Here is an 11,101-nt window from a genome sequence, read left to right as displayed (position 1 = left end):
AAGGCTTTTAAAGAGGGTGATTTGTTCGACATAATGGATAAATTAGAAGCCGACAGAAATATATTTTTCTGGCGCGGAAATACTCTGAGTTTGTTTTGAGAGCCTTTTATCCATTTCTAAATTAATTCATTTACACCCGAATCGATATTCTTAACTTGCTCCGCCAAAACGTAAACTCCGATCGTCTTATAAGATATCCGTATCTCTATTGGCCGACAAGCTCATCACAAGCGGACCCAACCTCCAATCCAAAAATTGAAGATGGTACATTTTTTAAGGGGGGGGGGTGGAGTTTTTTCAGTGAGACCCAACTTTCCGCGGCTGATGTTTGTTGGCGCCGATAAAAAATGTTAGGAGAGAAAAACTTTGGGTGTTCAACAACTATTTACTCTACAGTAAATACATTCGGCCTTGGGATATCAAGTTTTAGGAACACTCGAGATGAGACGTTCGTTAGAGATAACCTGACACACATTACCCTCATTCATTCGCAGGCTGGAAAGCTATGTCCTTGGTGTTAGATTATTCACCTTGTGACAATGCTTAACGTTCTAGTACAATTAAATGCAATGCTTAAGCAACTTACTTTTATAATCCCCATCCATTTAAAATACACGAACGAAAAATATCACCTTACCACAATCCTCTCCCAATCAAGCTCCCTTCAATGACGAATGAAGATTTTAAACTGCCAAATAGGGTACTTGGACTTTGGCACGCTGACAACGACGGCAACGATGACGTCGACAACAGGGCAGGTCAAACTAATAGCCACATCGTAGACGTTCGTCGTACGATGTGTTTCATAATACCCTCATCGTAGATGTTTATCATACGATGTGTCTCATAATACCCACATCGTAGATTGCCATCATACAATGTGGCTAAAAAAGGCGCACCAGCGAACAGTATTTTTTAAACATTAGTTCGTCAACAATCCTATGGGCTTTCTACTGAACGTTTTCATTGTATGACAAGCACATTTTCAGTATAAAAAGAGCTAAGTAGAATTTAGCAAAGGTGCATGTTACTCTTAACGGAACAGGACAATTTGGTCTCGCCGAATTGGTCTCGCCATTTTGGTCTCGCCGAATTGGTCTCGCCATTTTGGTCTCGCCGAATTGGTCTCGCCGAATTGGTCTCGCCATTTTGGTCTCGCCGAATTGGTCTCGTCGATTTGGTCGCGGGACTAATTGGTCTCACTGATTTGATCTCGGGACTATTTGGTATCGTGGTTATTTGGTCTCGGGACTATTTGGTCTCGGGACTATTTGGTATCGGGACTATTTGGTATCGGGACTATTTGGTCTCGGGACTATTTGGTATCGTGATTATTTGGTCTCGGGACTATTTGGTCTCGGGACTATTTGGTCTCGGGACTATTTGGTCTCGGGACTATTTGGTCTCGGGACTATTTGGTCTCGGGACTATTTGGTCTCGGGACTATTTGGTCTCGGTACTGTTTGGTCTCGGGACTATTTGGTATCGGGACTATTTGTATCGGGACTATTTGGTATCGGGACTATTTGGTATCGGGACTATTTGCTATCGGGACTATTTGGTATCGGGACTATTTGGTCTCGGGACTATTTGGTCTCGGGACTGTTTGGTCTCGGGACTATTTGGTCTCGGGACTATTTGGTCCCGAGACGGTTTGTTTTCGTGATTATTTGGTCACCTAATTAGTTGCCTCCTTTTCCAAAGCAATGGTCCCAATAATTCGTTTCCACCTTTTCCAAAACAATGGTTCTGATTATTCGTTGCCACCTTTTCCAAAACAATGGCTCTGATAATTCGTTGCCACCTTTTCCAAAACAATGGTTCTGAAAATTCGTTGCCACCTTTTCCAAATCAATGGTTCTGAAAATTCGTTGCCACCTTTTCCAAAACAATGGTTCTGATAATTCGTTTCCACCTTTTCCAAAATATTCTTCTACTAATTAGTTGTCACCTTTTCCTAAATATTCTCCTATTAACTAGCTTCCACCTTTTCCAAAATATTCTGCTATTAATTAGCTGCCACCTTTTCCAAAATATTCTCCTACTCTTTAGCTGCCACCATTTCCAAAACATTCTCCTACTCTTTAGCTGCCACCTTTTCCAAAACATTCTCCTACTCTTTAGCTGCCACCTTTTCCAGAATATTATCCTAATAATTAGCTGCCACCTTTTCCAAATTTTTTTGTTATTAATTAGCTGCCACCTTTTCCAATTTTTTTGTTATTAATTAGCTGCCACCTTTTCCAAAATATTCTTTTAGTTAACTGCCGCCTTTTCCAAAATATTCTCCAATTAATTAGCTTCCACCTTTTCCAAAATATTCTCCTATTAATTTATGACACCTTTTCCAAAATATTCTCCTATTAATTTCTGACACCTTTTCCAAAATATTCTCCTATTAATTTCTGACACCTTTTCCAAAATATTCTCCTATTAATTTCTGACACCTTTTCCAAAATATTCTCCAATTAATTTCTGACACCTTTTCCAAAATATTCTCCTTTTAATTTCTGACACCTTTTCCAAAATATTCCTATTATTGCTAATAAATTGTTCGTGGTAAGAGGCGGGGTTTTAAAACTCATATAATAGCCCAGGACTTTTAGGGTTTGACGAGTTTGACCTAGAACATTTGAACATAAAGATGGAAGTTGGTACATGTGTTATTTTTGACCCAACAAAAAATATACTAAAAGTCCCATGCTGTAGAGCGCGAGCTTTCGCCGCCATCTTGGAAAATGGCCGCCGGGAATGCCAGCTAAAATGAATTCCATGTTCTTCTTCAAAAATTATGAAAATTGGTACATATTATGACTGTAACCACCTGAACATCATAGTAAAATTTCGAAGCTCTGAGTTTGACAGTTCGGTCGCCATATTGGAAAATGGACGCCGTGAATGCTGGGTGCACTATATTTCACCATGTTGTTAGAAAATTATGAAAATTTATTGATATTGTAATCTGAGCTGTGTGGACCTCATTGTGAAATATTGTAGCCATTCATGGGATAGTTTTGCCGCCATATTGGAAAATGGCCGCCGGGAATTTCATTTAGATACAGTTTATTTTTAAAAAGTCATGAAAATTGGTAAATATATTGTTGAAGACCGTTTAAACATCATACTTGAATATTGAAAATGTGCTACTGATAGTTTGGGCGCCAAATTGGAAAATGACTGCTGGAAATGCTAAATATATTTCAAATACATAAATCTTTTCGAAATTTCTATATTGAGTAGTTTAATTTCATTAACGTAATAAACACAAAAAATTGCCATCCCCAAGTTGAAATTATAGACGCCATCTTTAAAAACGGCCACTCAAAATTATTACACTAAATTCTGAAAGAAAGAAAAGTTATTCAAAGCTGTAATTCTTTGCATATGGGAATACAATTTAATATGGGGTTTATACATTCTAGTGTTGTTAAAGATTAGATTTAAGACAAATCTCTAACATTTCGTTCATATTCATCGTCAGCCTGAGGATTTTTTCGCTTATCATATTCGAAATTGATCCTGAGGAACCGCCGTCATGGCACACGGGATCGGTCAGCGGGCCCGACACACGACACTTGAGCAGGTGACAGAAGCTGGACACCGTTAGCGGCGAGCCAAGTCAGAGGGTTTTGGATGACAGCGAAGGCTCGAGAGGACTGGGGAGTTCCCTCCAAGCACAGCAGCGCCATACGGCCCATGCAATGTATCCTGGACCTTCAGAGGGTTGCCAATTGCGAGGAAAGCCAGTTAAGGCAACACCTGGGCGGGGCGGGGCGAAGCGGCCGAGCAAAACCTTTAGGGAACCGGTCGGCATGGAACGGTCTGAACCAAGGGCGAACACAAGCAACTCCCGAACCGGCACCCTGAACTCGAGCCCCTCAGCCACGACAAACCCTTTTGCTCTGCTCCATCACAGCTAGTACCGCGACAATGTCCACGCATTGCTGAGCAAACTAATTCGGATCGTCTACATTCACAGTTCTTTACACAAGAGGTTCCGCACTTAAAGATAATGAGTATTAAAAGTTGGTAGACTATCACACCCGAATTATTGATGTTTCTTTTTTTAAGTATCTAGTTTTTCTTCAACATCAATTATTTAAATTCTTAACTTTAAATCTTAATTCCACTAAATCGGGAGTTATATCGCATTGTTGTCCACTTTACTTTTTTACCACTGGCCCAATTTCGAAAAAAAATATTTAATCACGAAACTAGAGATAAGAATAACATTTTCGATCTCTAGAAGTCGCTATATACAGAATTTGTGGGTGGAGTCAAAATATAAGCAGACGAAGTTTCTCAATAAAGTATGCGAGGATGGGTAGTGAATTTGCTAGGTTCAACGTTCTTCTTACATAAATCCGTTTTTGGTAATATAGCTTTGCTTTTCAGTGTTTCAGAATTTGGGATAGTAATCTTTCAAAGACCATTACAAAGATGGGGTCGATAACTTAGAAATATTTTTTATGGTGTTTAACACATTCATACTCAATAAAGAAATATAGACAAAATTTATATATAGGTAATTTATTTGCCATTTCCCGCAGTCATCTACCAAGATGGCGCCCAAACTATCAGCAGCACGTCTTTAATGTTCAAGTATGATGTTGAGACGGTCTTCGCCAATATATTTACCAATTTTCATAATTTTTCAAAAATATACTTTATCTAAATGACATTCACGGCGGCCATTTTCCAATATGGCGGCCAAACTATCTTATGAATGGCTTCAATATTTTACAATGAGGTTCACACAGCTCTGATTATAATATCAATAGATTTTCATAATTTCCCTACAACATGGTGAAATAAAGTGCACCCAGCATTCAAGGCGTCTATTTTCCAATATGGAGACCGAACTATAAAACTCAGAGCTGTAAAATTTAACTATGATGTTCAGGTGGATACAATCATAATTTGTACCAATTTTCAAAATTTTTGATGAAGAATGTGGGATACATTGAAGCTGGCATTCCCGGCGGCCATTTTCCAAGATGGCCGCGAAAGCTCGCGCTCTACAGCAAGGGCCTTTTGGTATATTTTTTGTTGGTTTAAAAAAACACATGTACCAATTTTCATCTTTATGTTCAAATGTTCTAGGTCAAGCCCTTTATTAGCCTATCTGTCCTGGCCTATAAATAATCTTCTTGCCTACAAACAAGGTTGGGTTGGGTTAGGTCCCGAGACCCAATTATATCGAGACCCATTTTTCCCGAGACCCATTTTTCCCGAGACCCATTTGTCCCGAGACCCAATTATCTCGAGACCCATTTTTCTAGAGACCCATTTTTCAAGAGACCCATTTGTCCCGAGACCCATTTGTCCCGAGACCCATTTGTCCCGAGACCCAATTGTTACGAGACCCAATTGTCCCAAGACCCATTTGACCCGAGACCAAAACGGGGAGACCAAATCGGCAAGACCAAAACGGCGAGACCAAATTGTCGCGGACCGAACTCTTAACAATAACAAAATATGGTAAAACCGCAAAAAAATATACGATAAAAACTCCAATAAATGCAGGTTCTCAATGTGTTCGATTGCGATCCAAATCCTAACCGGGTGGAGTTAAGCGAACAGGAAAAGGAATATTCTACTTATTATCAGGCAGTTGCCAACGTTAATAAAACTCTACGTATTTCCGCGGGAATTGAAAAAAGCCAACTCATCGAATCCTGTTATTACGCTTTTCGCCCGTGCAACTGGAGGCAAATAACAATCATAATTTTATGTTATTGAACAATTAAGTAACAAATGAATTCTTTCAGTTCATTTGTCGAGCTGAATAGTCTAGAACTAGGAAACTGTTGGAAATGGATTCCGAACGATAAACAGAAGCCTTCAGTCGGAATTAATTCAGGTTTCGATAAGTCTTTTTTATCTCGTTGCGTTCAAAAATAGTTAAACATTGATTTTTATTATTATATTTATGTATAGCGCTAACAATCAATTTCAATATCGATCGAAGGGAATATCATTTGACCAAATATATCACAAAGGAATTTGGCATGCGAATTTCAGTCGGACCTTCTCATCTTTATCTCGATTTAGAGAAAGAGAACAATGTGTTTCTAAGAGACCGAACTACTACCATCATATCCTTGAAACAAGTTCGCTTCATCGGCACGATTTTTAACTATGTATTTTGATGCTTGGTTATTTATTTTAGACTACAATTCGTCGTTTGAAATCGCCTTATAGAGATGACTGTATGGACTACAAAGATCAAACGCAAACGGTAGGCTAATACGCGGTTTACAATTTCCAAGTAAAAGAAGAACCAGCTAATGGTCTTAAACGGTGAGACTCCGTTACAAAATGTTTATCGATCCTGACTCATTTATAAGACACAACGAAGAGACCGTATATACTTGACCTAATTAATTTTATTTGTTAGAATAAAGGGTTTTAGGTCAAAAATAAATTTCTCTGACATATTGAATCAAATTTCCGACGACCATTAGCAGTAATTTCTAGAGATGGAGGTAACATGGTTGTAAAGCGTAAAATGACTAATATCTTCGTGTAATATGGATATCGGGAAATTTATTTTGGCACTCCACATATACAACGCTTTGCGGTAGTGGGACGGTGAACTGGTCAGCACTTTCGCCTCGCAGCAAGAAGGTCCCGGGTTCGTTCCCGTACAAAACCTTCTGCGCTGAGTTTGAAAGTTGTCTCCCCACTTGATAAAGAAGTTTTCCTCTGCGGTCTTACCCTTTTTCTTCTTTCCATCAAAACTTACCGAGGTTAATGGTATTTGTTGGTATATGGCGCTGCCGGTTAGCTTTGGCATAGGGGCTAGCCACCACCTCTCTATGCATTGAAGTCGTGACCCATTGAAATATAGCCAACTAAGTGTTATGGGCACGAAATAAAGCTAGATTATTATATTATCACATCGTTTTCAAATCAAAGGTTAGGAAAAATGTCGATATCAGTTCCCAGTTCTTATAGGCTATATCTAGCAATTTGCAACACCAAAACTGAAAAAACGTAAATTTCTTGCTCATGATTTTCTGTCGGTTACAAATTTTCAACGTCTCCTTTACGCTCGATCTTAACAACTTCGATCTGGCATAGGAATGCGTTAATGCGTGCATCCAGAGAGTGAATTTGAAGAGATGCGGTTGCTTTGACCCAATTATGAAAGAGATGGCAAATTTTCCACCTTGTGACTTATCTAATTTGACAAATGGTATGTGTTTTACTTCAATTATTTCTAATTTATATATTTATTGCACTTAAGTGTGAAATTTTGCTATAGTCTGTCAAACGAAAGAAGAGCCCTGAGAAATTTGTCCAAATTGGTGTCACCACCATCGACCCCATAGTACTTTATCAACTTGTTTTGTTTTGTCAATAGTCGTCTGTAATATAGTCTGCTATAAACAGATAGGCTTAATCGCAATAGAACCAATAAATTTTGCTATATATATTTAATATGTTTATGTTTCATGATTTCTTTACGATCATCGTGTATTAAAGTATATAAAACAAAATTAACGACAAGACACCAGTTTTATCTATGTTGAACTAGCTTTGCAATGTATTTTAATGACATAAGTTAAAGTACTTGTCCATAAGTCTAAGTAGTTCAGCATCAAAGCGTCTTCAGTCCACGTCTTCATCAGAGTCTTCGCTGTCTTCTTGCATATTAATTTTAAGAGGTTCAATTGTGGTTTCGATGATGGAATCTTTTTCCCAATACTCATGCATTATATTTTCGACGTGAACTTTATGAAATAATAAAGCGTCACAAGTCCTGAACCCTGAAGTACAAAATTGACGAGGTTGCTAAAAGTAGAGGTCACACGGTAGTGATGATTCCACCAGTTTAACCCGATTGAACTAATATGGGCACAAGTGCGACGTTGCGAAGCAGAATTCTGGTTTCAAACTCTCGACGGTCAAAGATGCAACATTGAGGGCCATTGAACGTGTGACACCAGAGAATTGGCGTAAGGATATAGAGCACGTCGAGAATATAATGCAAGAGTATTGGGAAAAAGATCCCATCATCGAAACCACAATTGAACCTCTTAAAATTAATATGGAAGAAGACAGCGAAGACTGATGAAAACGTGGACTGAAGACGCTTTGACGCAGAACTACTTATGGACAAGTACTTTAACTTATGTCATTAAAATATATTGCAATGCTAGTTCAACAAAGATAAAACTGGTGTCTTGTCGTTAATTTTGTTTTTTATTCTTTAATACTCGATGATCGTAAAAAATCATGAAACATAAACATATTAAAAATATATATAGCAAAATGTATTGGTTCTATTGCGATTAAGCCTATCTGTTTATAGCAGAATATATTACAGACGACTATTGACAAAACAAAACAAGTTGATAAAGTACTATGGGGTCGATGGTGGCGACACCAATTTGGACAAATTTCTCAGGGCTCTTCTTTCGTTTGACAGACTATAGGTGTGGTTATGTAACCAGATCTAGCATTGCGACAGGGTTAGTGGTATGGCAGGGGGTGTGCGTGTGGTCCCGGACACACAAAAATCAAGCTTGGATAGACACCGATTAAGGGAACACCCACTAACACCTTGGAGTTGGTAATGTGAAAGAATTACGAAAGTACATTAGCGCTATGATATGAGGTAACAGCAGTTTCCCGACTTTTGATGGACGTAAAACAAGTTCGTTGGTTCGCTTGTTATGAAATTATCATCTTTCGGCTCTTGGAAATACCGGGGAAAGAAATGAGATTAACCTGGCAACCCTCAAGTTAATTTTTTAATTTGATGGACGAATGTATCGAAGCCGATTTATTGGAAAGCGTAAATTCGAAATATTTTGTTTATAGACCTTTTCACCGGTAGATCGGGGGTAAAATTCTTGAGAGATGACCATGCGTAGAAAGAATGTTTGTTGCCAGTCGTATTTTTGTAACCATTGCTTTTGCCTTATTTGTTACGTGTATGAGTTTATTTTTATAAAACAAGTGTTGTATCAGTTCCAAATGTATTAATTGATCTTCCTACGAGACGTTTTATGGAATTCAATTGATAAATGTAAGATTAAGGTAGTTATTGAAATTTTACACACCAAATTGGGCGCCAAGGGTTGCGAGAATTTTATACGTAGCGCTTTCGGCACGGCATCGGCGGACATCGTCACTTCGCCGATGAAGCGATTATCCCATACCGTCGCCGAGGCTTAGTGAGATTTAGCCTACTAATATCAATGCGCCGCTTCCATTAAAACGTAAACACTTCATTTCTAAACATGGTTTTAAGTATTAGGCATTTTATTTTAATATTCAACTACAAAAAGTTCTCCCACTCGTCCATCGTAGTTAAGTTTACATGTTAACTCCATAGAAGCGCAAAACTCATGCCGCCAAACATTGTAACAGCTCATGCGCGGCAATAAGTGTGAATAGACCGTTTATTTGGGTTGGTGCGCGGGGAGGAATGGAGAATGCGGGCACGGTTTTTAGCTAGAGTGATAGATTCATTTTCAGGTGCTAAGGTCACTATGTGTAAACGCTGGGTTGCTGTTGTTAATTCATAGTTGTCTACTGACCCTTCAATGTGTACACATATATATATAGTGGTTATAGGTTTTTATCAACGTTGTGAAAGACATACTGGCTTTACGATTATGATCTCTGAGAGAGTATGTTTGTGGTGTGTATGTGAAGGATGAATTGACAAACATACCTTTTTAGCTTGGACCTGTACCCCAACCGTTAGGCCATCTCGAATATTACTTTGGCGAGTTAGAAAACATGAATACTGTACAACATTAGCACATACGAAACAAACACGCCCTCCCCACCCCTGACTTGTTTTCTTCTTTTATACAGTTTGTTGTCTCCAGAGGTCGAGTCAGTTAATAGTCGAAAGAATAGAGGATTGTCGTTGCAACGGCCCATGTGTGTAAGTACCTTATTTTAATGCCAAGAGTCGACTTACTTTGTCGTTTGCGATAATAATAAACCAGTCGAAATATCATTTAAAATTTTGCCCTAAGCGATACCAAATATGACATTTCGCTATCCTATATCGAACCTGCTGATGAGTATGGATCGGTGAGTGCAACTTTATTAAGTTTAGCAATTATTAAAATATACTTTCTTAAATAATAATATTGAATTTTTTGGTTTAGAGGAGTGACTTTGGAAGGTAAAGACGTTATTGTTACTCAATTTAGACTTACTTTACTAATAAAATTCTAGGTTCAAGATGTACTTTTCTACGCTTGAACAAGTTGTATACTCGACTCATCCAAAATACACGGTGAGACATTTATGATAATTTAAGTGCAATAATTTAAAAATTTTTAAGAAAGATAAATAGCAAAATTTTTATTATTATTAAATAAAATGTAGTCAAAATATTTTATACAAATATTTTGGGGATTATAGTATGATTGATCATGTAAGATATTTAAAAGTAATAGCAATCTCTACAGGGTGGCTTCGTTATTGTTGACTATAGCTTCTATGGTATAGTATTATTGCAATTAAAATACTATTTTTCCTATTATTTATTGTATGATACGTGAAAAATAGGTATGAAATGCCATAAATTGCTATAATTAACATAATTTGTAACGAATTTCGACGAGTACTCGCATAGCAATACAGAAAAAAAATTTGGGAGGAAAACATGGAAAACCAAATTTAAAATATTTTAATTTACAGATGCAAGACGTTTTAGGAGCAGTTGGTGGACACTTGGGACTATGGCTTGGAGCTTCTATCTTAGCCTCAATTTCCAACATAGTCAGTAACGCACAAAGGGCATTTTAAAAAAGTTGCTAATAAATCTGTATGCTATAAGTATACTATGCTTCGTTAACACACACAAACAACACGTTATTCGAAAGAAATACGTCATAGTCTTTCGTAAATGACTTAAATTACTGGTTTTAAAAAAGTTGAAGCTAAAAACTATTTTTGAGCATTTAAAAATATAATGTAAAATTTGGTAAAAGTTTATTTAATTAAAAAATCTCGAACAAGCAGTCGAAAGGGTGCCTGGCCATACCCGTTTCTCCAAAATTGTAACCCCCTTTTAAACATCCCTTTTTCAAGTGGCGAAAAGTGGCCAAAATCACAAGATCTA

At 37.7% G+C, this 11,101-nt stretch overlaps 1 protein-coding gene across 1 annotated transcript; it reads left to right on the top strand.

The window, feature by feature from the left end:
• Positions 1 to 3,535: 3,535 nt before the first annotated feature.
• LOC149665099 (epithelial sodium channel subunit gamma-like) lies at positions 3,536 to 10,785 on the top strand. Its single transcript, XM_089842074.1, has 13 exons — positions 3,536 to 3,583; positions 5,527 to 5,711; positions 5,772 to 5,863; positions 5,941 to 6,113; positions 6,173 to 6,241; positions 6,588 to 6,647; positions 6,699 to 6,785; positions 7,087 to 7,201; positions 9,056 to 9,188; positions 10,005 to 10,062; positions 10,140 to 10,156; positions 10,210 to 10,270; positions 10,678 to 10,785. Exons 1-13 carry the CDS (start codon positions 3,536 to 3,538, stop codon positions 10,783 to 10,785), a joined length of 1,206 nt encoding a protein of 401 aa, XP_089698200.1.
• The last annotated feature ends 316 nt before the right edge of the window (positions 10,786 to 11,101 follow it).

This window comes from Phalangium opilio, unplaced genomic scaffold, assembly GCF_054372755.1.
Source record: "Phalangium opilio isolate 3A_F unplaced genomic scaffold, DU_Popi_V2 ptg000061l_1, whole genome shotgun sequence".
In the NCBI taxonomy this organism is placed as follows: Eukaryota; Metazoa; Arthropoda; class Arachnida; order Opiliones; family Phalangiidae; genus Phalangium; species Phalangium opilio.
This window is presented reverse-complemented; position numbering and strand designations above follow the sequence as displayed.

Coding starts and splice junctions, on each gene's coding strand:
- LOC149665099 (XM_089842074.1), top strand. CDS start 3,536: ATGGCACACGGGATCGGTCAGCGGGCCCGACACACGACACTTGAGCAG. Junction 7,202..9,055: donor CTTATCTAATTTGACAAATG/GTATGTGTTTTA, acceptor AGATTAAGGTAG/TTATTGAAATTTTACACACC. Junction 10,271..10,677: donor CGACTCATCCAAAATACACG/GTGAGACATTTA, acceptor TTTAATTTACAG/ATGCAAGACGTTTTAGGAGC.